This window comes from Oncorhynchus masou, chromosome 16 (assembly GCF_036934945.1).
Source record: "Oncorhynchus masou masou isolate Uvic2021 chromosome 16, UVic_Omas_1.1, whole genome shotgun sequence".
Taxonomy (NCBI): domain Eukaryota; kingdom Metazoa; phylum Chordata; class Actinopteri; order Salmoniformes; family Salmonidae; genus Oncorhynchus; species Oncorhynchus masou.
The window spans coordinates 17,479,385-17,506,470 of record NC_088227.1 but is presented as its reverse complement, the minus strand read 5'-3'; the positions used below and the strand labels follow the sequence as shown (position 1 = coordinate 17,506,470).

At 42.2% G+C, this 27,086-nt stretch overlaps 1 protein-coding gene across 1 annotated transcript in view; it reads left to right on the top strand.

Annotated features, from left to right (window-relative positions):
- The window catches only part of LOC135557572 (solute carrier family 35 member F1-like), a 120,152-nt gene that overhangs the window by 32,286 nt on the left and 60,780 nt on the right, over positions 1-27,086 (top strand). The window contains exon 2 of the mRNA XM_064990968.1: positions 16,313-16,488. Coding sequence (XP_064847040.1) covers positions 16,313-16,488 — 176 coding nt within the window. The remainder of the gene's footprint in view (positions 1-16,312; positions 16,489-27,086) is intronic.

Sequence of the window (27,086 nt, the reverse complement as noted above, 5' to 3'; positions counted from 1 at the left end):
TATTGATTGTGAGCTGTAGAAATGAGATGGTACATATCTGGGAACACTGCAGAGTAAAAAAAAAAAATCTATGGCATTTACTGGGATACTACTTGCTATCATGCCACTGCAAACAGTGATTGAAATCTGTACAAAGCACAGTCACTCTTCTGCTTTGTTTCTCTTTATCGGTGCATTCATTATTCTTTCAGACTCATCCCTTTCTTTCATTCATCTCTCCATCCCTTTCCCAATCTCTCTCTCTCTCTCTCTCTCTCTCTCTCTCTCTCTCTCTCTCTCTCTCTCGGTCCATCTCCTGCTGTGGAGGTGGAGGTGTCTCAGTATGCTGCAGAGTGAGGCAGAATGTCTACTGAGAAGGAGCCACTCTCTCTGGCCCGTCTCGAACGGGAGGGAATTAAATTAGGCCTGAATGTATATTTACTCCTGGAAGAAGATGGAGCCTTTTGTAGGTCATCACGCTGATCCCGATCGAAGCAGACTGGAGTAATTTGGGGGGGGGGGATGGTGTTTGATTCGGCTTTGAGAATGGAGAGTGGGAGATAGGGAAAGTGGAGGGTGGCAGACACACACATGATGGTGAGAGGCCTGGGTATGGAGGAGAGGTAGTGAGGGAGGGATGGTGAGAGGAACATCAATGGTTATAAACACAGCATCTTTCCTCTCCTCTCAGTGTCAGCCCCCGAACACCCCAGTTCCTCAGGCCTGGGGTTACAGCTGGTGCTGGATGCTTCTCTGGAATAGGGCTGGGGCTGGAGGCTTCTCTGGGATAGGGCTGGTGCTGGAGGCTTCTCTGGGATAGGGCTGGAGCTGGAGGCTTCTCTAAGATAGGGCTGGTGCTGGAGGCTTCTCTGGAATAGGGCTGGTGCTGGAGGCTTCTCTGGGATAGGGCTGGTGCTGGAGGCTTCTCTAGGATAGGGCTGGTGCTGGAGGCTTCTCTGGGATAGGGCTTATCCTGGAGGCTTCTCTGGGATAGGGCTGGAGTTGGAGGGTTCATTGGGATGGAGTTAGGGTTGGGGGCTTCTTTGGGATAGGGCTTATCCTGGAGGCTTCTCTGGGATAGGGCTGGTGCTGGAGGCTCTCTGGGATAGGGCTTGTCCTGGAGGCTTCTCTGGGATAGGGCTGGTGCTGGAGGGTTCTTTGGGATGGAGTTAGGGTTGGGGGCTTCTCTGGGGCTGGAGGTGCACAGTAATGAACGTTTGTTCCCTCTAAATTTGATTCAGGGAAATGTAAAGGCCAGGGGTGAATCACTTGAAATGCCCATTCGCTAATGTAAGTGTAATTGCTGTTTTTAAGAAAGGTAGCTATTTTCTTAATGACATGCACCCTCTCGTAATAACATTTCACAGAAACATAATGTTTTGCTGAATATTAGATGGGATGTCATTCAATAGCAGTAATTTTCAAATGCCCCTGACCTCCTTCCTTTGTCGTCTCATACCGTTCCATCAAATCCACCTGAAATGACTGCTTTTTATTTCTTTCATATGCTCTTGCACTCATCTTTGTAACGCAGACAGGGTCATTGTCAGGACACAGAACATTGAAATGATTTGAAGAAACGTAATTTACATCCCTTGTTAAATCCATAAAAAATGGCTTCTCTCTCTCTCTCTCTCTCTCTCTCTCTCTCTCTCTCAATTCAATTCAAGGGCTTTATTGGCATGGGAAACGTGTTAACATTGCCAAAGCAAGTGAGGTAGATAATATATAAAATGAATATATAAAGTGAAATAAACAATAAAAATTAACAGTAAACATTACACATACAGAAGTCTCTCTCTCTCTCTCTCTCTCTCTCTCTCTCTCTCTCTGTGTCTGTCTGTCTGCGTGTGTTCTATAAATCAATTACCCTTAGGAATCAGAGCAAAGTTTTGCTGGAAGATGTTGTTTCTCAGATAAAGACGTTTGTGTTCTTATTGTATTACATGATTTGTATGAATATGACTGACATCAGCATAGGTTATTCTTTTCAGTGTATTGTTGTATTCGGTTAAAAGCATGCTGTGTCGTCGTCGGTACGAAACAGACTACATAATACAGTGATAGTATAGGTGTTAAACATCAGCAGTAAGTCTGGGATAGTCCGTAAAGAGCTACTGAACACGCAGATTGGCGCGCGTGTTTTTTTTTCTGCTACTCATTTGATGTTTTAGTTTTGCAATTTGACATCTAACTAAGGTGTTTGGTGCAGTATTTCTCAAGTAAAAAAACGTGTGACATGATGCCTTATGTAAACAGTCGGAGGTCTGTATCACTGTCTATGCTATTGGATAGAGAGCGATCACTGCAGTTGTTGACACCATGTTAGTGGGCAAAGGGACATCCTAAAATCCAAATCCAACCTTCATTTACCTGTTGTGACGCATGGATGTTCCAAACTCAGTTTTAGACGAGACTGACTTTATGACCAAAATTATCCTATTTAACTTTGTAGTCAATTTTGACACTAGAATTTTTCGGACTCATATCGATGCTACATAGGTCGTTTTACAGGGAGCTTTGTTGCTTTTTAAAGGCAGTCGCTCTTTAAAAGTCTCTAACACTGCTTTTGGGTGTAGAGGCAGCCGTAGCATCCTGAGTTTTCACTTTTGTATATTGTGATCCCATGGCTCCCTCTCCTATCTGGCTAACTTAGCTGATTCAGTGTGTCCTCTGGGCTTCTTTATTGTCCTTTGTTATTTTCATCCCCCTTCTCAAAAGATGGCTAGTTCGACTGGAGCTCTCTGCCCTGCCCTTGAGAAGAGCAGCATGCTCCCGCTACCACCACCATGGCTGGCTCCTCGCACCGCACATACAGGTAGTCATGCTGTAACCCGAAAATGGTTGGAAATGGAAGTTGCTCACATATTTTGTGAGATGGACTTCCTGATCATTCTAGCTGCCACAATGCTTTTACCACATTACAGTTATATCTGGAGTGTTTGGCATTGCCCACCATAGGCTGTATATCACTTTATCTATGTCGGCCACATTTCTCTACCTCACTCGTCTGTGTGATCATAGTTGGTCATTTCATTGTCTTATTGGGTGTGAAAAGAAAGATAAGTCTATATTTTTTTGGGGGGGGGGAATTAAGACTTACAACATAGAAATTGTTCAACCATTTTCCATCCTAAAATGTTGAATAAACAAGGGCTTGGATTTGTTATCAAGCAAATGGAAAAGGGCTCGTAGAAAACATCTACGTCAAATAGTCTTAAAATGTATTAGAAATACTTCAAAACACAATAAAGTTGAAGTAAAGACCCCTGCCAACTAATACCAACACTTATATTTAGTTCAGGAAAAGAAATGTCTGCCTTCTGTAAGTTTAAGAAACATTGCCTTGTGCCTTGAAATTCCATTACCAAAAACCCACGTATTTAAGATTTTTTCTAATTTCTCACCCCCATGAGGAGGGAGGATAATTAACGTTCACAGAAGTAACAAGTAAAGGTAGACTTATTAATTAGTTATAGTGTTTTTGCTGTTTTTACTGACATTTTTACATTTTTTTAAACTGGTAACCAAATCGGTAACAGAATTTTCCCGAAAATCGGTAGTGCAAGTGATTTGGCTACATTTTAAATCATAGTAGTCACAAACCACAGTTTGGTCACCTGCTACTGTCCTCCCTTCCACTGGCATATTGTTATGTTCAGCTAATTACTGTTTTGGTTCTCTTACTGTCATCTGGTGGTCAAAGTAATAGTGGGAAAAGTCTGGACAACCCCTCCCTCTCTCTCTCGCTTCACTCTCCAGTTAATGCCACCTCTCCCAGCTCTTACTGACACCTACCCATGAGCCCCCTCTCTTTCCATTTAGTGTAACCAGCATCCTCACTCACTGAGTACCGACCAACACCGGACAGCCATGGACGTTGAGAAGTATTTGAAATTTGGTCAGTTTGCCCTGACCTTCACTTCAACGTCCACAGAAGTCGTTTTTTGGTCCTGTTACGTCCACTGTGATTGGTTCAGATTTGGGCCAGTCCGGATCGGTCCAAATCTGAACCAATCATAGACGTCTATGTTCCACAAGTTTAGACAGCACAGTACAGTAGAGTACATTACTGTAGTGGTCTTCAACAGACCCAAAATTACAAGATCCGACCTACGAGTCCTGATATAATTACCACGAGTCTCGGGTATGTGCTATTAAAATTAATTTATTGACGGGACCCGATTTGGGCCCGCCCTCTATTCATTTAATGTGTGAAAGGCTATGAGAACTGAGCTCGTTATATGTGTCAGCCAATTTGCAATTCAATAAAACGTATAGCTTATGTCCAGCTGAAACTGGTTCCGGCTGCTCACATCACGTGTGCCTGCTGTTGAGGCGAGAAAGAGAGGCGAGTGAAAGGAGCCTCAACCGAACAAGGCTTCTGTTGATTGCGAAGATGGAGGCCTTTTTCAATGAAGTAAAATTCAAGTTAGAGGAGAATGAGTATAGGGAAAAGAAGCCTACAAGGGGAATGTCCTCAGGGACACGTTTTACAGTACAAAGATGAGAAGAATGTTGGTGCATATTTATATTTGTTTCATATTTATTATAATTTGTTTTATCATTATTATTACTGTATATTGTTTATTATTATTATTATTATTGTAGGCCTATTTAAGCATCTAAACCAGTTCTTTATATACAGTGTCAAGAAGAAGAATGTGAATTCTTTGGAATTACCTGCATAAATTGGAATTTTTGCATAAATTTGTCATGGGACAAACACGGTGTGCTTAAACTAATAACACACAAATTATTGTAGTTTTCTTGTCTATATTGAATACATCATTTAAACATTCACAGTGTAGGCTGGAAAAAGTATGTGAACCCCTAGGCTAATGACTTCTCCAAAAGCTAATCGGAGTCAGGAGTCAGCTAACCTGGAGTCCAATCAATGAGACTAGATTGGATATGTTGGTTAGAGATGCCCTTCCTATATAAAAAAAACATTTACAAAATGTGAGTTTGCTATTCACAAGAAGCATTGCCTGATGTGAACCATGCCTCAAACAAAAGAGATCTCAGAAGACCTAAGGTTAAGAATTGTTGCCTTGCATAAAGCTGGAAAGGGTTACAAAAGTATCTCTCAAAGCCTTGATGTTCATCAGTCCACAGTAAGACAAATTGTCTGTAAATGGAGAATGTTCAGCACTGTTGCTACTGTCCCCTAGGAGTGGCTGTCCTGCATAGATAACTGCAAGAGTACAGCGCAGAATACTCAATGAGGTTAAGAAGAGTCCTAGAGTGTCAGCGAAAGACTTACAGAAATCTCTGGAATATGCTAACATCTCTGTTGACGAGTCTACGATACGTAAAACACTAAACAAGAATGGTGTTCATGAGAGGACACCATGGAAGAACCCATTGCTGTCCAAAAAACACATTGCCGCACGTCTGAAGTTCGTAAAATAGCACCTGGATGTTCCACAGCGCTACTGGCAAAATATTCTGTGGACAGAGGAAAATACAGTTGTGTTGTTTGGAAGGAGCACACAACACTATGTGTGGAGAAAAAATGCACAGCACACAAATATCAAAACCTCATTCCAACTGTAAATTATGGTGGAAGGAGCGTCATGGTTTGGGACTGCTTTACTGCCTCAGGGCCTGGACAGCTTGCTATCATCGACAGAAAAATGAATTCACAAGTTTATCAAGACATTTTGCACGAGAATGTAAGGCTATCTGTCCGCCAATTGAAGCTCAACAGAAGTTGGGTGATGCAGCAGGACAATAACCCAAAACACAGAAGCAAATCAACAACAGATTGGCTTCAACAGAAGAAAATACACCTTCTGGAGTGGCCCAGTCAGAGTTCTGACGTCAACCCGATTGAGATGCTGTGGCATGACCTCAAGAGAGAGGTTCACACCAGACATCCTAAGAATATTGCTGAACTAAAACAGTTTTGTAAAGACAATGGTCCAAAATTCCTCCTGACCATTGTGCAGGTCTGATCTGAAATGATAGAAAACTTTTGGTTGAGGTTATTTCTGCCAATGTAGGGTCAACCAGTTATTAAAACCAAGGGTTCACATACTTTTCCCACCCTGCACTGTCAATGTTTACACGGTGTGTTCAATAAAGTTTAAGCAGACAGTGTTTGTCTATTGTTGTGACTCAGATGAAGATCAGATCAAATTTTATGACCAATTTATGCCAGGTAATTAAGTCCAGGTAATTCCAAAGGTTTCACATACTTTTTCTTGCCATACAAAAAGTGTTTTGTTTAATTTTGTTGATACATTTGTTGGCTAAATTAAGTTCAAACTGTCTTTTTATGTTGAGCTGATAGGCCTAGATATAGTTAATTTTATTTATAGTCTATACAATTAAATATAGGCTACATCATAATTCAAATTAAGTATGATGATGATAATAAACAATAATAATGATACATGACAATTATTCATGTTCCATAAAAATACCTAAAGAATGTTTTAATCCATTTCATTTGTATAAATAAAGTTTATCCAACAAATTTTGAAATTACTCAATCTCTCTCATTGTCCTTCTTTACAATAAAGAATTGTGTCCCACTTTGCCAATCCAAGAGTCCCAATTTGCCACTATCGACTGAAAAATTTTGGTCTCAGGACAATTTGTGTTTGAAGAAGAGTCATCCATCCTGTGTTTGTTTTGTTCCTTTTTTCTTATTAAAGTTCTTAAGCTATTTAGAATGGTATCATTGACGCTGGAGATGGCAAGCAGGTACAGGGAGTGAACGTGAACATGAAACAGAACAGGAACAGCGTCTGGACAGGTGAAAAATGACGACATCAGTGCTGACACAGGGAACAAATGGAGGAGCAGGCAGATATAGAGGGGGTAATCAACAAAGTAATGGAGTCCAGGTGAGTCCAATATTGCGCAGCTGCTTGTAATGATGGTGACAGGTGTGCGTAATGAAGGGAACCCTGGCACTCTCGAGCGCCAGAGAGGGAGAGCGGGAGCAGGCTTGACAATCATGTTGGGGGTTAAGACAATGAGATGATTGTTGAAGGTGTTCTGGAAAGCATATTTTCAGAAAGTGTCCCACTTTACCAATACTCATCCTTGTTGAAGTTAGGCCTATTTTTAACCTATTGTAAAATAAATAGCATTAGCTTATTGCTGTTATTTGTTGGGTATGCCTACAGTAGGCACTCCCTTTTGTTGGTACTTTTAGCAATATTGGCCTAGCCTGTTCAAAACTTTTGAAGGTTTCAACCAGTTCTTTAAATGGCTTATGTGGCGCAGCGGTCTAAGGCACTGTATCACAATGCTGAAGGTGTCACTACAGACCCAGGTTTGATCCTGGGCTGTATCACAACCGGCTGTGATCGGGAGTCCCATAGGGTGGTGCACAATTTGGCCCAGCATCATCTTGGTTAGGGGAGGGTTTGGCCGGGGTTGGCCGTCATTGTAGATAAGAATATGTTCTTAACTGACTTGCCTAGTTAAATAAAGTTAAAATAAAAAAATGAAATAGACTATGCAACAAGTGTTTTGTTTCAGTCTGCTGAGCTATTTCCTTTGGCCAAATTAAGTTCATGTTGTGTTTGCCGCAATATAATAGAATTACCAGTAGGCCTATAGGGCGAGATGTAAAATTGTATTTCATGCCGCAGTATAATAACCTGTGTGTATTTTCCTTATAAACAATGACTTGACTTGTACCTACTTTTGGAATTACCCCAATAAATGTATGAACCATTTGTGAAGGTTTGATGTGGTTTTGCTATTATTAGTCTTAGCTATGCAGGCCTATGAAGACAGTTGAACTTGAGGTGAGGAACAATATTTTAGGCCTACCAGAGTTACTCCTTCAATCTAACAATATAATGCTTATCTTTATAAAAAATATTCTGATAGAAAATGTACCAAAATGTCTCCTTTTGTACACCTACATTTGGAACGTATTCAGTTCCCCGTCACGTTTTCTACATTTTGTTACTTGTTCTAAAATGGATGCAATTCGTTTTCCCCCCTCATTAATCTACATATAATACCCCATAATGACAAAGTGAAAACAGGTTTCTAGAAATGTTTGCAAATTCATTATTTGTTTTTTACAGAAATATCTTATTTACATAAGTAAGTATTCAGACCCTATGAGACTCGAAATTTAGCTCAGGTGCATCTTGTTTCCATTGATCATCCTTGAGATGTTTCTACAACTTGATTAGAGTCCATCTATGGTAAATTCAATTGATTGGACATGATTTGGAAAGGCACACACCTGTCTATATAAGGCCCCACAGTTGACAGTGCATGTCAAAGTAAAAACAAAGCCACAAGGTCGAAGGAATTGTCCGTAGAGCACTGAGACAGGATTGTGTTGAGGCACAAATCTGGGGAAGAGTACCAAAACATTTCTGCAGCATTGAAGGTACCCAAGAACACAGTGGCCTCCATCATTCTTAAATGGAAGAAGTTTGGAACCACCAAGACTCTTCCTCGAGCTGGCTGCACGGCCAAACTGATTAATCGGGGGAGAAGGGCCTTTGTCGGGGTGACGACCAAGGGACCCGATGGTCACTCTGACATAACTCAAGAGTTCCTCTGTGAAGATGGGAGAGCCTTCCAGAAGGACACCCCTCTATGCACCACTTCACCAATCAGGCCTTTTATGGTAGAGTGGCCAGACGGAAACCACTCCTCATTAAAAGGTACATGACAACCCACTTGGAGTTTGCCAAATGGCACCCGAAGGACTCTCAGATCACGAGAAACAATATTTTCAGGTCTGATGAAACTAAGATTAAACTCTTTGGTCTGAATGCCAAGCTTCACGTCTGGAGGAAACCAGGCACAGGTCATCACCTGGCCAATACCATCCCTATGGTGAAGCATGGTGGTGGCAGCATCATGCTGTGGGAGTGTTTTTCAGCAGTTATAATCGCTGCCAAAGGTGCTTCAACAAAGTACTGAGTAAAGGGTCTGAATACTTATGTAAATGTGGTATTTCAGTTTTTTAAAACATTTTAGAATAAGGCTGTAACATAACAAAATGTGGGAAAAGTGAAGGGGTCTGAATACTTTCCGAATGCACTGTATCTCTATAGCAGTAGTAGCCTGACATGTATGAATAAATGCATGTCGGTGTTGGTAACATGGCGTTGGCATATCTCTATCTTTCTCTTGGTCCCTCTGGGGTTGACATAAGCTTCTCTTCCTTTTATAGTTGAAATAGTCATATCATACAGTGGACACCTAGGCCTTTAGGCTATGAGCTTGCAGTGCCCTGATGCATTTAGTGCTCAAATCTCCGACAGTTGAACCGTGAGGTGGACGATTATTGTTTTAGGAAAGTAAAAGCCAATAAAACAGTAGGTTATAAAGTTTTGTATACGCTACACATCGTAATTTGTTATAGGTAGTTTGTAAGGACACGCAACTAGATTGTTTGGCCAATATCGCTTGTTTATTGATGGCACTGGCAGCACCCGGTCTGAAATTCCTTTCTCTCTCTCTTTTTCCACGGCCCTTTTCGGAACGGGTTATCTGGTCGGGTGGGAAAGCCACGGATCCATTTCGGAACGGGTCATCTGGTCGGGTGGGAAAGCCACGGATCCATTTCAGAACGGGTCATCTGGTTGGGTGGGAAAGCCAGGGATCCATTTCGGAACGGGTTATCTGGTTGGGTGGGAAAGCCACGGATCCATTTTGGAACGGGTCATCTGGTCGGGTGGGAAAGCCACCGATCCATTTCGGAACAGGTCATCTGGTCGGGTGGGAAAGCCACGGATCCATTTCGGAACGGTCCGACCTTTTGGACCCGTGAAGACCTCTACAGTAAAGAAAAGTAACAGTCCTGGTCTATACTTAAGCAATAAGGCCCAAGGGGGTGTGGTATATGGCCAATATACCACGGCTAAGGGCTGTTCTTATGCACGATGCAAGGCGGGTGCATAAGAAGGTGCCTTATTGTTATTACAAACTGGTTACCAATGTAATTAAAGCAGTAAAAAATACATGTTTTGTCACACTCGTGATATACCACGTTTGTCAGCCAATCAGCATTCAGGGCTCAAACCACCCAGTTTATAATGTAGATTAGAATAGGTACATTTGTGTACCTATTTAGGATACATCACCATGAAGAGAAGGACATTGATATCCATAATTATGCATTTCTATGATGAAATTCCATTACCGCAGTTCTGTAAACAGTAGGTTATAAAGTTTTGTATATGCTACACATCGTAATTTGTTATAGGTAGTTTGTAAGGACACACAACTAGATTGTTTGGCCAATATCGCTTGTTTATTGATGGCACTGGCAGCACCCGGCCTGAAATGTCTTTCTCTCTCTCTTTTTCCACGGCCCTTTTCGGAACGGGTTATCTGGTCGGATGGGAAAGCCACGGATCCATTTCGGAACGGGTCATCTGGTCGGGTGGGAAAGCCACGGATCCATTTCGGAACGGATTATCTGGTTGGGTGGGAAAGCCACGGATCCATTTCGGAACGGGTCATCTGGTCGGGTGGGAAAGCCACGGATCCATTTCGGAACGGGTCATCTGGTCGGGTGGGAAAGCCACGGATCCATTTCGGAATGGGTTATCCGGTTGGGTGGGAAAGCCACGGATCCATTTCGGAACCGGTTATATTTTGTTGGGTGGGAAAGCCACGGATCCATTTCGGATCGGTCCGACTTTTTGTACCCGTGAAGACCTCTACAGTAAAGAAAAGTAACAGTCCTGGTCTATACTTAAGCAATGAGGCCCAAGGGGGTGTGGTATATGGCCAATATACTACGGCTAAGGGCTGTTCTTATGCACGATGCAAGGCGGGTGCATAAGAAGGTGCCTTATTGTTATTACAAACTGGTTACCAATGTAATTAAAGCAGTAAAAAATACATGTTTTGTCACACTCGTGATATACCAAGTTTGTCAGCCAATCAGCATTCAGGGCTCAAACCACCCAGTTTATAATGTAGATTAGAATAGGTACATTTGTGTACCTATTTAGGATACATCACCATGAAGAGAAGGACATTGATATCCATAATTATGCATTTCTATGATGAAATTCCATTACCGCAGTTCTGTTATCGGGTGTAAATCCACTTCACTTTCTGTATTTCAATAACCAAATGAGATGTATGTGTCATACCTGATATCCCATTCTTTCTGCAGACATCTTTGAATCTTAATTCGGAATAGATATTTAAGAGTTTGGGGAAAACGTGGTCACAATAATTTTGGGGGATTTTACCGAAATTCTGTTACCAAACTTTGCATCTCCACCGTTCTTCCAATAAATATGTTTTTGCAAAATGTTCAGTGTAAAGTGTTAAAAGTAATCTTTGTGCATAGAGTTGAAATCAATGTTTGTTTTGCTATTCAAGGACTTGCGATGCTCGTGGTTGTTTCTCAAGGATGATTTTGCTTCTGTCGGGAGTAGGGACTATGTTTGTAGAGAGGCATGTAAAGGGGAACATGGGACTCCTAGAGAATATGTTGAGAGGGATATGGACTTGGTACATTGGTGCCTCTTTTCTATGAGGGAGAAAACTGAGTGATTTAAACCTAATTCATTTAGGTCTCGACTAAGGTAATACTACTTGGAGCAATGAGTAATTGGACAAAAATAAAAATACATCCATATTCAATCCTGACTCTGATTGCCTTAGAGGAAAGCAAATTGGTTTCCATCTAAATGCAAATGTCTACCTCTGTGTATTTGGCGCAATGAAACCATGCATAAATGTGCATGTATGGAATATGCCGTTTTCTGGCCATATCATAGCTAAGCTTTAGATATGAATTATGTTTGACTTCTGCCAGTAACTGTGTGTGTACCGTCATACTCTACAGTTTGTACTGCTCTATTTGTTCAGAGTGTAACTCTCAGTCCCGTGTAGGCCTACCTGTGTATTTGCAGATTTAAGCAAATATTAGTTTAATGACTTGAAATCCCCTCATCAGCAGCTGCTAATGGCCTAGCGGTGCAGTATGTTTAACACAGCAGTTTATGTACACATTATGACTCAGCTGAAAAAAATGCAAGCTAACAAACATTACATCACCATCCCAGATTCATCAATATGTCTGCTCCTCATAGTAGAATCTAGATCTTGAAGAAGAGTTTGGGGCATCAATGTTTACTTTAGATTGACTGTAACTCTACTCTGTGCACTGTAGTAATTGTGCAGGAGAAGATTAAAATTAGAGTGTGTAAGAGAGGGGATTTGTATGCCGGAGGAGGTGATTTGTTTGTTGCAATTTATTGGTGTATAATGTAATATGGGTGGTGTGATTCTACTCATTACTCTGGGCTCCACACAGAGATGCTCACGGTCTACGGCTGTAATTAAACGTGTCTGGGAGAAAATGGGAAAATAAACTCTCTACAATAGGCTAGCTGCAGAGAGGGAGGGGGAGAGAGAGGCTTAGTGCAGTTAGATATCTCTGCTCCATCAGATAATGTTGTTATCGCAGAATTACCCATCAATGCTGCCTTCGCGGAAACCGTGAAGAGTTGAAAAACTAATTAAACATCAATTGATAGTAAACAAGACAAGGGAGTGGTGAGACTGAGTGTTGTGATGCTTTGTATTTCATCACAGAGATATGATCATGAAGTAATTGATGTTTAGGGTTTTTGGTCAAAATATGCATTATTTCTTAGGGCTATAGAACATATTTAATATACATGTTGTGTCATTAGCAGAGTAGTATAGTCTTTTTCTTTTTTTAAAAATTGAAACAATACAATAGGTAGCTGCGATGAGTTGGTTATACATTTGTATTGAGCATACATCTCCATATAGCGTTTCCCAATCTGGCAGATCGACGTTAAATCTGGGTTTGGCCAATGCCAGGAGAATGCTACCTGCCCCAATGTATAGTGCCAACTGTAACATTTGGTGGAGGAGGAATAATGGTCTTGGGCTGTTTTTCATGGTTCGGGCTAGGCCCCTTAGTTCCAGTGAAGGGAAATCTTAATGCTACAGCATACAATGACAATCTAGACGATTTTGTGCTTCCAACTTTGTGGCAACAGTTTGGGGAAGGCTCTTTCCTGTTTCAGCATGATAATGTCCAAAGTGAGGTCCTCCATACAGAAGTGGTTTGTTGAGATCGGTGTGGAAGAACTAGCCTGTAAAGAACCCTGACCTCAACCCCATCAAACAACTTTGGGATGAATAGGAACATAGACTGCGAGCCAGGCTTAATCGCCCAACATCAGTGACCGACCTCATTGCTCTCGTGGCTGAATGGAAGCAAGTCCCCGCAGTAATGTTCCAACATCTAGTGGAAAGCCTTCCCAAAAGAGTGGAGGCTTTTATAGCAACAAAGGGGGGACCAAATCCAAATTAATGCCCATTATTTTGGAATGAGATGTTCGATGAGCAGGTGTTCACATACTTTTGGTAATGTAGTGTATGTTCTGCCTCTTCTGGAGGATACAATTTGAATTGTAGCCAACTATGTATAGCTTAATTTAAAAATCAATATACTTTAAACAGGGTTCCATTGTCAATCCACTGGAAATGGATAGTTTTCATCTGCATGACATCATAGAGCCCCCTATAAACATGGGATGTGCCTCTCTTAGTAGCCTACTGGAAAACCAGTTTGGATTTAGATACAGTTTCAGTATAATAAAAGCTTTCAGAGAGAGGTTTAATGCTTTTTAATTCATTTTATAAATATAACTTTATCTGGTTTTCCATTCCAGTGGTCCTGTGTGGCTCAGTTGGTAGAGCGTGGATGTTGCAATGCCAGCGTTGTGGGTTCAATTCCCCAGTGGTGACCAGTATGTAAAAGAAAATATGAAAATGTATGTACTCATTACTGTAAGTTGTCCTGGATAAGAGCAGCTGCTATTCCCCCAAAAATGTTTTTTTTGCTCACATATCTTCTCCTGGAGTCGGTAGAGCCATGAATAGATATGCCAATTGCACACTACCTCAAAACTTGAGACATATGTGGCATTTTGTTGTGTGACAGAGCTGCACATTTTAGAGTGGCCTTTTATTGCCCCCACCACAAGGTGCACCTGTGTAATGATCACGCTGTTTAATCAGCTTCTTGATATGCCACACCAGGTGGATGGCTTTTCTTGGCAAAGTAGAAATGCTCACTAATTGGGATGTCAACACATTTCTGAGAAACATTTTAGAGAAATAAGCTTTTTCTGTGTTTGGAACATTTCTGGTTTGTATTTTTGTTCAGTACAGTTGGGTTTTATTCCAGATAAACTAGAGAAATTATCCAGGTCTTCAATAAGAGCGTTCATGGTTGAAGATTGTGGACTTGAGAACTTCAATCGTCGGTTTACATTGATACCTTTATTTCTAACCCATTAATTTCTAACCCCTTAATTGTATTATTGATTTGATTTCTGTAGCTAACAATTCAATGGCCATAACAAACACATATGGTGATAGAGGGCAACCTTGTTTTACACCTCTTGACAATTCAAAATTCAGAGAAATAACCATTATTCATCATTTACATATATGAGGAGTGTTATACATTACTTTTAACAGATTCTACAAGGTTGAAATAATCTTTATCAAGATCTCATATAAAGATTATGCCTGCTTTCCCTGCATTCTCATAGTTTTCAATTATTTATAGTAATTGTCTAATGTTATCTTCAATATATCTTCCTTTTAAGAATCCTTTCTGATCATGATGAATAATATACGGTAAGATCTTTTTAATTATATGAGCAATACATTTTGCAAATATCTTTGGATCGCAAAATTAAATTTTCAATATGAGGGAAATCAGCCCTTCTTTTTGTGTGTCAGACAGTTTACCGTGTATATATGAATAATTAAAACATGCTAGTAGTGGATATTTCAATAAATAATCAAATGTTTGATATATTTATATTGGAATGCCATCAAGGCCAGGGGTTTTCCCAGTCTAAAAGGAGTGAATTACCAACTGTAGTTTGTCCTTTTTTATCCTGCAGATAGTTTAAGCTGATTTTTAAGGAAAATAATATCACAACAAGCAAGTATAGTCTTTCGATACTGTCAACACCACCTGTAGTGTATCTCATAAGCAGTACCTTGGAATATTCCCTAAAAGGAAACACTCAGGTCAGGTCACTGTTGTGGCTATCTTATCCTTTATACTGTTTCGTCTCAGTTTGTTAATAACTTGTCTGTGCCACTGAAAGCTTTGCATACTAATTCCCTCCAGCTGAAAGATCAGTCCAGGCTCCAGGGCTAATATTGGATCTAATTGGTTTCCCCGAGCTCGCCATGCATCTGTCTGGTTTACCTCTTCATGTTTGTGCTTGTGTCATATTATTGTGTATCTCGTTTCAAACACTGGCCTTTGACCTTTTCCTCTATAAGGACACACACACACTTGCTATTATTTCCCAGGCATTACTAATTTGATTTTTGATGAACTGAGCGTAAATGGAACAAATAATAATCTCTTGACTTGCTCGAGTGTGTGCCTGTTTGTTGGTCCTTTACTACAGCTCTACACTGAATATTCAGATATTTAAAGATATTGCGCTGGAGTCGCTCTGCATTTGGCTCTTCCAGCGTATGTGTGCCAATGCGTGTTCTCCCCTGTCACGGTGCCAGTGTGTAGGTGTAGAGGGAGCAGCGAATGGGGCTGATTTGGTATGTGCTCTCTCGGGGGGGGTTAGACTTGATTGACAGCTCTTTCTTCCAGCTGAGGCAGAACTGACAGCTCCCACGATTGTATTTTACTGCAAATACTATCAAATAGAAGTGGCTTGAGAGGTTGGGTGTGATCAGGCCTGGGCCCCAAAAAAAGTGCTCCATAGGGAATAGGGCATTTATTTAAAAAAGTAAAGCAGCATATGGGAATAAAGGAGGATGACATTGGCCAGAAGAGGTGCACGTTATGGAGAATGGGGTGTCGTTTGAGACACTTCCTCTGTACAACACCATACAGTAAGCACAGTGAGGAAGCTTAGTGTCCATAACCAGCTGTTGATGAATGAGAGGAGCCAAGGCCATGTGTCACAATGGCTGATGGAGGGTGTTTGTAAATCCTGTCCTAATATACATCAGACTGGAAGCCCTTGATGTGTCTCACACTGCTGGAGAGACTGGAGTATAATGAGTTTAGAAGGTGACAACTCTGTGGGAGTCAGTGGGATGCAGAGATGGGTCTGTGGATGATGGGGACACCTGTTGATCTGCTGTTGTAGCTAGGGACAGGAGTTTTACATGACCATGTGAGCTTATGTTCTCTGGCCATGCAGTGCTGTAAATGTACTGTACTGTAGTACACTAGTTGTATTCCAATGCCCTTTCCGGCCAGTGGTTTAGTATCTGTGCTGTAATACTAATGTGTAGTACCAATGTCTTCTTCCCTGTCTCTCCTCTCCAGGGAACTTCTAGTAACACTGGCTCTGGGCCAGGTCCTGTCTCTGCTCATCTGTGGCATTGGGCTGACCAGCAAGTACCTGGCTGATGATTACCACGCCAACACGCCCGTGTTCCAGAGCTTTCTCAACTACATCCTGCTGTTCCTGGTCTACACCACCACGCTCGCCGTCAGGCAAGGTATGACAATGCACACGCATGCACTCACACACGCACTCACACACACATGCAACTGGACACAACAGGCAACAGTTGGTTGCTCAGGTCACACCTGAGTGCAAATAGAGACTATAACAGGATTAGTTTGAATCCTACTAGATGAATATTATATTGTGTACTCATCACTTTCTCAACAATAAGGGAAAGGTAAAAGCCCCTGTCCTCAATAGCTACTGCATAATGTAATACATTTACTATAATTTATGGCATTGGAGCTGGAGATGAATGGGTCAGGACAGGACCTGTATAAACTAAAGACAGTTTACAGCTCGGTTTGTGTATAAACATCTTTGTTCTGAATGATATGTTTGAAGAGAGGAGCTCTTGTTCTCTACTGACCTTCTAGGTGACCTCTTGGAGTGCTCACAGGGAACATTTCAAAACAAGCAGCAGGTTTCTTTGTGAAAAACTATCACTGTGTGTGTTGTGTAAGAGTGTATGGTGTGCGTGTGTGTGTGTGTGTGTGTGTGTGTGTGTGTGTGTGTGTGTGTGTGTGTGTGTGTGTGTGTGTGTGTGTGTGTGTGTGTGTGTGTGTGTGTGTGTGTGTGTGTGTGTGTGTGTGTGTGTGTGTGTGTGTGTGTGTGTGTGTGTGGAGCAGGCCGTCTGAGTGGAACATCTGCGGGGGGTGTCAGTGCTAACTTACTCTCAGTATCGCATGTTGTGCCTGAGTGGCCATTGTCACAATATTTATCCTAACAACTGTAGATTGTAGATTCCAGGTGAAGAACAGTGAGCTGATTTGGTTTTAGACAACAGATGGCACAGAGGAAGAGGCTTCCTATGGAGAAGTTAAACATACTCAAGTTGAATTAACTATTGTAGCACTGAAGTAAAGGCCTGCACGGGACTGATTTATTCATCCCTCTCCCACAGCTCATATGACGCAGCTCACTTTTTTCTAAATTTGTATTTATTAAAATCAAACCTTTATTTAACTAGGCAAGTCAGTTAAGAACACATTTTTAATTACAATGATGGCCTACTCTGGCCAAACCCAGATGACGCTGGGCCAATTGTGCACCGCCCTATGTGACTCCCAGTCATGGCCAGATGTGATACAGCCTGGATTTGAACCAGTAAGTACCTTACTTTGTATGTTTTCGATTTAAATTGCCAAAAACGAACAAAAATAACTTCTTACTCATTTCTCAAGCAATACTTTTGCTAGGAATGTCTAGGAGTGTTCTGAGTGGGTAGGAATTTACAATGACTGCCTCTAAGTTCATTAGAGTTAACTACACTTCAGATAGCAGCCCAAATAAATGCTTCACTGAGGTTAAGACTGTGTGAATCAGGCCTTCATAGTCAAAATCCTGCAAAGAACCCACTACTAAAGGACACCAATAAGAAGAAGACTTGCTTGGGCCAAGAAACACGAGCAACGGACATTAGACTGGTGGATATGTGTCCATTGGTCTGATGGACTTTAGACTGGTGGATATCTGTCCATTGGTCTGAGTCCAAATTTGAGATTCTCGATTCCAACCACCTAGGTGAACGGATGATCTCTGCATGTGTGGTTCCCACCGTGAAGCATGGAGAAGGAGGTGTGGGGGTGCTTTTCTGGTGATACTGTCAGTGATTTGTTTAGAATTCAAGGCACACTTAACCAGCATGGCAACCACAGCCTTCTACATTCGATACGCCATACAAACTGGTTTGAGCTTAGTGGGTCTATCATTTGTTTTCAACAGGACAATGACCCAACACACCCAAAAGGCTGTGTAAGGGCTATTTGACCAAGAAGGAGAGTTATGGAGTGCTACATGAGATGACCTGGCCTCCACAATCACCCGACCTCAACCAATTGAGATGGTTTGGGATGAGTTGGACCGCAGAGTTAAGGAAAAGGAGTTAACAAGTACTCAGCATATGTGGGAACTCCTTTAAGACTGTTGTAAAAGCTGGTTGAAGTTGGCTGAGAGAATGCCAAGAGTGTGCAAAGCTGTCATCAAGGCAAAGGGAGCTATTTTGAAGAATATAAAATATATTATGTAACACTTTTTTGGTTACCACATGACACATGACACGTGTTATTTCATAGTTTTGATGCCGTCATTATTATTCTAGTAAAAATAAAGAAAAACCCTTGAATGAGGAGGTGTGTCCAATTTTTTTTACTGGTACTGCATATACAGTTGAAGTCGGAAGTTTACATACACTTAGGTTGGAGTCATTAAAACTAGTTTTTCAACCACTCCACAAATTTCTTGTCAACAAGCTATAGTTTTGGCAAGTCGGTTAGGACATCTACTTTGCGCATGACACAAGTCATTTTTCCAACAATTGTTTACAGACAGATTATTTAACTTATAACTCACTGCATCACAATTCCAGTGGGTCAGAAGTTTACATAGACTAAGTTGACTGTGCCTTTAAAAAGCTTGGAAAATTTCAGAAGATGATGTCATGGCTTTAGAAGCTTCTGATAGGTTAATTTACATAATCTGAGTCAATTGGCGGTGTACCTGTGGATGTATTTCAAGACCTACCTTTAAACTCAGTGCCTTTTTGCTTGACATCATGGGAAAATCAAAAGAATTGTAGATCTCCACAAGTCTGGTTCATCCTTGGGAGCAATTTCCATACGCCTGAAGGTACCACTTTCATCTGTACGAGCAATAGTATGCAAGTATAAACACCATGGGACCACGCAGCCGTCATACCGCTCAGGAAGGAGACGTGTTCTGTCTCATAGAGATGAACATACTTTGGTGGGAAAAGTGCAAATCAAACCCAGAATAACAGCAAAGGACCTTGTGAAGATTTTGGAGGAAACGGGTACAAAAGTATCTATATCCACAGTAAAAACGAGTCCTATATCAACATAACCTGAAAGGCCGCTCTGCAAGGAAGAAGCCACTGCTCCAAAACCGCCATAAAAAAAGGCAGACTACGGTTTGCAACTGCACAAGGGGACAAAGATCATACTTTTTGGAGAAATGTCCTCTGGTCTGATGAAACAAAAATAAAACTGTTTGGCCATAATGACCATCTTTATGTTTGGAGGAAAAAGGGGACGCTTGCAAGCCGAGGACACCATCCCAAACGTGAAGCACGGGGTGGCAGCATCATGTTGTGGGGGTGCTTTTCTGCAGGAGGGACTGGTGCACTTCACAAAATAGATGGCATCATGAGGTAGGAAAATTATGTGGATATATTGAAGCAACATCTCAAGACATCAGTCAGGAAGTTAAAGCTTGGTCGCAAATGAGTCTTCCAAATGGACAATGACCCCAAGCATACTTCCAAAGATGTGACAAAATGGCTTAAGGACAACAAAGTCAAGGTATTGGAGTGGCCATCACAAAGCCCTGACCTCAATCATATAGAACATTTACAGGCAGAACTGAAAATGTGTGTGCCAGCAAGGCCTATAAACCTGGCTCAGTTACACCAGCTCTGTCAGGATGAATGGGCCAAAATTCACTCAACTTATTGTGGGAAGCTTGTGTAAGGCTACCCGAAAAGTTTGACCCAAGTTAAACAATTTAAAGGCAATGCTACCAAATAATAATTGAGTGTATGTAAACTTCTGACCCACTGGGAATGTGATGAAAGAAATAAAAGTTTAAATAAATCATTCTCTCTATTATTATTCTGACAATTCACATTCTTAAAATAAAGTGGTGATCCTAACTGGTGGTGATCCTAATTGGTGATGATCCTAACTTTTTTACTAGGATTAAATGTCAGGAAATGTGAAACTGAATTTAAATGTATTTGGCTAAGGTGTATGTAAACTTCTGACTTCAACTGTACCTTGGGCAGCAGCTTCTAAGGTGCAGGGATGAGTAACCGGGTGGTAGCCGGCTGGTGACAGTGTAGTTGAAAATCCAAACATGATTGAGTTTGAGACGTGTGTGGCCACGCAGTCATTGGTGAACAGGAAGTACAGGAGGGGGATGAGTACGCACCCTTGTGGGGCCCTTGTGTTAAGGATCAGCATAGTGGAGGTGTTGTTTGCCTACCTTCACCAGCTGGGGGCGGCCCGTCAGGAAGTTCAGGACCCAGTTGCACAGGACGGGGTTTAGACCCAGGGCCTCAAGTTTAATGACGAGCTTGGAAGGTACTATGATGTTGAAGGCTGAGTTGTAGTCAATAAACAGAATTCTTACATAGGTATTCCTCTTACATAGTGTGCAGTGTGATTGCAAATGCGTCATGTGCGGATTAATTGGGTTGGTAAGCAAATTGCAGTGTGTCGGCGTGTTGGGTAAGGTGGAGTTGGTATTATCCTAAACTAGCCTCTCAAAACACTTCATGATGAAAGAAGTGAATGCTATGGGGCAATCGTCATTTAGTTCAGTTACCTGCGCTTTCTTGTGAACAGGAAAAATGGCGGACATCTTGAAGCAAGTGGGGACAACAGACTGGGATATGGAGAAATTTAAGCTGTTTTGCAGATGCTCTGAGGACGCAGCTAGGGATGCCGTCTGGTTAACATATATAATTTCTTACTCACGTCAGCTACAGAGAACGAACAGTCCATGGGAACGGTGGTGGCCCGGCGTCAGCGGCACTGTTTCCCTTGAAGTGGGTGAAGAAGGTGTTTAGCTTGTCCGGGGAAAGACGTCAGTGTCCGTGGCTGGTTTTACATTTATAATCTGTGATTGTCTGGAGTCCCTGCCACGTATGTCTTGTGTCTGAGCCGTTGAATTGCTACTCCACTTTGTCTCTGTACTGATGTTTTGCCTGTTTGATTTACCTGACGGAGGGTATAACTGGACTGGTTGTACACAACCATATTCCCAGTCACCTTGTCATGCTTAAGTCAGGTGGTTCAGTTCTGCACGAATGCTGACATCTATTCACGGTTTTCGGTTTGGATAGCTTTTAATGGTCATAGTGGGAACAACATCCCCTATACACTTGAACTCAGTCACCGTGTCAGTGTATTCACTTCCTGATGAACTCAGTCACCATGTTAGTGTATACGTCAATGTTATTCTCAGTGGCAACCTGGAACATATCTCAGTCCAGGTGATCAAAACAATCTTGATTCATGGATTCCGATTGGACAGACCAGCGTTGAACAGCCCTTACAATGGTACTTCCTGTTTGACTTTCTGTCTATTGGAAGGGAGGAGCAGGATGGAGGTGTGATCTGATTTGCAGAAGGGAGGGTGGAAGGGACAGTAGCAGTGGTCGAGTGTGTTGATCGAGAGTTGATCGAGTGTGCAACTTTGGTAGCGTTTTCCTCAGATTTGCTTTATTAAAGTCCCCAGCCACACTAAATGCGGCCTCAGGATATGTGGTTTCAAGTTTGCACAAAGTCCAGTGTAGTTCCTTGAGAAAGGTTTGTGGTATCGACTTGAGGGGGAATATACACGGCTGTGACGATGACCGAAGAGAGTTCTCTCAGGAGGAAATGCAGTCTGCATTTGATTGTGAGGTATTCTAGGTCGGGTGAACAAAAGGACATGAGTTCCTGTACATTACCACAATCACACCATGAGTAGTTAATCATAAAACGTGTACCTTTCTTTTTCCCAGAGAGATTTTATTCCTGTCTGCGGGATGTACTGAGAAGCCAGCTAGCTGTATGGACTGGGACAGTATATCTGGAGAGAGCCATGATTCTGGGAAACAGAGTATGTTAGGTCCTCACCCTGAGCTTGTCTATTTTATTGTCCAGGGATTAAACATTAGCGAGTAATTTACTCGGAAATGGTGGGTGGTATGCACGCTTCCTGATTTGGACTAAAAGTTCACTCTCAATACCTCTTCTCCGCTGGCGGCGTCTTGGGGCAGTCTCTGGGATAAATGTAAAAGCCTTGGGGGGTACGAACAAAGGACCCAGTTAAGGAAAGTTGTTTTTCTCGTCAGAATGCTGGTGAGTTACCACCGCTCTAATATCTAAAAGTAGTAATGCAAAGGACAAAGGATGCAAAGGACTTTCTGACCTATGAGAAATAGCACAAAAAAATGAAATACTGCAAAATTGCTTAGGAGCCATGAACAGGGCGACCATGTCTGTTGGCTCTATCTTGCCTTGATCTTGCATACCCAACTAGGAGAGGAGAGGTAGGCTACTTACCTTGAAGCAGCAAATTCTGAGAGAGTGTGAATAATGTGACAAAGACCTGCTTTTAATACAATAGGTAGGCTCACGCATACAAAGCATAAAGACAACCGTTTCCAAATCATTTGCGGTAGAACCAAAATATTATAATCCCAAAGTTCAGCTCCGAACCGCAGCATGAAAAATTCAGGACGCGCCACAATGATCTCTGTCGGGACCCGCTGCCCTTTTTGTCCTCGTTGCAGTTTCATGCTGTGTAGGAAGTTTTCTTCTTATCCCATGAACATTACTTTGATGTATCCTCAGAATAGTAAAAGGCATCAGCTTTAGTGCTAAAGTTGTCATCATTAGCCTCGGTTTTCTGTTGACATTTTTGATTCAGAGTGACATGGATGTTGAGGTAGAGGTGCATGGGAGGGTGAGATATAAGCATCGATGCTGCACGGGAAAACCTGCCACAAGCAGGTAGTGAAACCTTTGCCAGGCCTCACCTCAGCTCACTCACACACTATCTTTCTATACACCTTCTCTCCTAGGCTTCCTTGTTTGGATTTTCAACTCACACGTCCTAGAATAGAGCAAACATGTAAGCGTCTCAGAGAGAGACAAATTTAGCTATGCTATCTAATAGTAGAGCTGAATTAGCAGTAGCATCACATAAACTCAGCAAAAATAAATAAACATCCTCTCACTGTCAACTGCGTTTATTTTCAGCAAACTTAACATGTGTGAATATTTATATGAACATAACAAGATTCAACAACTGAGACATAAGCGGAACAAGTTCCACAGACATGTGACAAACAGAAATGGAATAATGTGTCCCTGAACAAAGGGGAGGGGTAAAAAATCAAAAGTAACCGTCAGTATATGGTGTGGCCACCAGCTGCATTAAGTACTGCATAGCATCTCCTCCTCATGGACTGCACCAGATTTGCCAGTTCTTGCTGTGGGATGTTACCCCACTCTTCCACCAAGGCATCTGCAAGTTCCCAGACATTTCTGGGGGGAATGGCCCGAGTCCTCGCACTCCGATCCAACAGGTCCCAGACATGCTCAATGGGATTGAGATACCAGCTCTTTGCTGGCCATGGAAGAACACTGACATTCCTGTCTTGCAGGAAATCACTCACAGAACGAGCAGTATAGCTGGTGGCATTGTCATGCTGGAGGGTCATGTCAGGATGAGTCTGCAGGAAGGGTACCACATGAGGTAGGAGGATGTCTTCTCTCTAACACACAGCGTTGGGTTTGCCTGCAATGACAACAAGCTCAGTCCGATGATGCTGTGAGACACACCGCCCCAGACCACAACGGACCCTCCACCTCCAAATCGATCCCGCTCCAGAGTACAGACCTTGGTGTAACGCTCATTCCTTTGACGATGAACGCGACTCGTCAGTGAAGAGTACTTTTTGCCATTCCTGTCTGGTCCAGCGACGGTGGGTTTGTGCCCATAGGCGACGTTGTTGCCGGTGATGTCTGGTGAGGACCTGCCTTACAACAGGTCTACAAGCCCTCAGTCCAGCCTCTCTCAGCCTATTGCAGACAGTCTGAGCACTGATGGAGGGATTGTGCATTCCTGGTGTAACTCGGGCAGTTGTTGTTGCCATCCTGCACCTGTCCCGCAGGTGTGATGTTCGGATGTACTGATCCTGTGCAGGTGTTGTTACACGTGGTCTGCCACTGCAAGGACGACCAGCTGTCCGTCCTCCCTGTAGCGCTGTCTTAGGCGTCTCACAGTAAGGACATTGCAATTTATTGCCCTGGCCACATCTGCAGTCCTCATGCCTCCTTGCAGCAAGGCTAAGGCACGTTCACGCAGATGAGCAGGGACCCTGGGTATCCTTCTTTTGGTGTTTTTCAGAGTCAGTAGAAGGCCTCTTTAGTGTCCTAAGTTTTCATAACTGTGACCTGAATTGCCTACCATCTGTAAGCTGTCACAGGTGCATGTTCATTAATTGTTTATGATTCATTGAACAAGCAAGGTGAAACAGTGTTTAAACCCTTTACAATGAAGATTTGTGAAGTTATTTGGATTTTTACAAATTTTCTTTGAAAGACAGGGTCCTGAAAATGGGACAGTTGCTTTTTTTGCTGAGTTTATTTTTTCCTCTCTGATTCTCTACATGTAACACAACCTTCTCTCTGTGTTGGCTTCAATCACTCCTATTCTGTTCATGCAGGTCTGTTACAGCCAGAATCACTGAAGGCTGAATATTCTGTGGAATGCTAGCTTGGCCCTTTGAAGGATCTGCTCTGTCTCTGGTGATTTGGTCTTGAAAAAAGCAGATGCAATGCACTGGAACAATACAGGTGTCATAAAAAGATGTATAGGAATGGTAGCTGTTGTTCAACCAAATGTGAATTATTATTATTATATTTTTTAGGTCGTAGATCAGCTTTAATATTGCAGATAGATTGTGGCTTCTATCAATGTAAGTTGATATCAAGAAAATAGAAAGAGGCTGAGTTTTCTCTTTGCGTGACCAGCATACATGTATATGTATTATAAACTAAACAAAAATATGAACGCAATATGTAAAGTATTGGTCCCATGTGTCATGAGCTGATTAAACAGCATGATCATTACACAGGTGCACCTTGTGCTGGGGGCAATAAAAGGCCACTCTAAAATGTACTGTTTTGTCACACAACACAATGCCATGTCTAAAGTTTTGACGGAGCGTGCAACTGGCATGCTGACTGCAGGAATGTCTACCAGAGCTGAAGCCAGAGATGTTGATTTCTCTACCATAAGCTGCCTCCAACGTTGTTTTATAGAATTTGGCAGTACGTCCAACCGGCCTCACAACCGCAGACCACATGTAACCATGCCAGCCCAGGACCTCCACATCAGGCTTCTTCACCTGCAGGATTGTCTGAGACCAGCCACCCGGACAATTGATGAAAATGAAGATTATTTCTGTCTGTAATAAAGCCCTTTTGTGAGGAAAAGCTCATTCTGATTGACTGGGCCTGGCTCCAATTCCCTACTAGGCTCACCTATGGCTGCGCCCCTGCCCAGTCATGGGAAATCAATAGATTAGGGCCCAATTCATTTATTTCAATTGACTGATTTCCTTATATGAACTGAAACCCAGTAGAATTGTTGAAATTGTTAATTGTTGCGTTTATACCTTTGTTCAGTATACCTTTGTTCAGTATACCTGAGTCAGGATTGGCTATGTTCAGGGGTTAGAGTAGAGCATGACGCATGTTTTTGATTCGACAAAAACTGTCATCCTCTCAAATTAGAATGTAGGCTGTTAACAGACAAGCAATCTCATTATTTCCAAGCAAGCTGTTCTCTGTTAGACAGTGTGGCTTCTTGTCCAAGAGGCTCCTGGCCAAATTGGTCCCATTCTGTGTCGTGTAAGGCAGGGCCTAGCTGTAGCTGAGAGCTGCAGTAAGCATGACCATGCACAGAATGAATAGTGATAATTGAGTGCCTCACTGGAAGAAACTACAACAGGAGCAGCTGCCTGCCCCGGCTCTGCAGCCAACAGCCCAACAGTTCTGTTGTCCCATTCACTTGTAGCTAAAGTTGAAACAGTAACAGATAAACAGCTATGAATAAATTCATAACCAACTATACACTGAGTGAACAAAACATTAAGAACACCTTCCTGGGGGCCTAAGGTACTACATTGCGGCCCGGGTCCCTGCAGGCTGGCTTCGGTCTTCTGTTGAACAGTGTTTCCCCCGACACATTGGTTCAGCTGGCTTCTGTGTTAAGCGGGCGAGGGTTAAGGACACATGACTCGACCTTCGCTTCCCCCGAGACCGTTGGGGAGTTGCAGCGATGAGACAAGATCGAAAAAGAACACCTTCCTAATATTGAGTTGTATCCAACTTGGCTGGATGTCCTTTGGGTGGTGGACCATTCTTGATACACACGGGAAACTGTTGAGTGTGAAAACCCAGCTGCGTTGCAGTTCTTAACACAAACCGGTGAGCCTGGCACCTACTACCATACCTCGTTCAAAGGCACATACATCTTTTGTCTTGTCCATTCAACCTCTGAATGGTACACATATACAATCCATGTCTCAATTGTCTCTCCATGTCTCAATTGTGTCAAGGCTTAAAAAAAGTGGATTTATCAAGACATTTTTGCAAATTTGTGATTAAAAAAACTGAAATATCACATTTACATAAGTATTCAGACCCTTTACCCAGTACTTTGTTGAAGCACTTTTGGTAGCGATCACAGCCTTGCGTCTTCTTGGGTATGACGCTACAAGCTTGGCACACTTGTATTTGGGTAGCTCTTCTTAGACTGCTGCGCCACTCGGGAACAATCAAATTAAGTACTTGACTTTGAATGTTTTCAATTAAAATGGCCAAAAACAAACAAAAGTAACGTCTTACTAATTTCACAAGCAAGACTTTTGCTAGGAATGTCTGGGAGTGGTCTGAGTGGGTAGGGGGAAACTGATGTCACCAGGCAGGCCAAAACTCCATCCCAACAAAACAGGTAGAAATTTCAGGCCGTCTTTTCAAACAGCTCTTATACTAAAAGGGCATTATC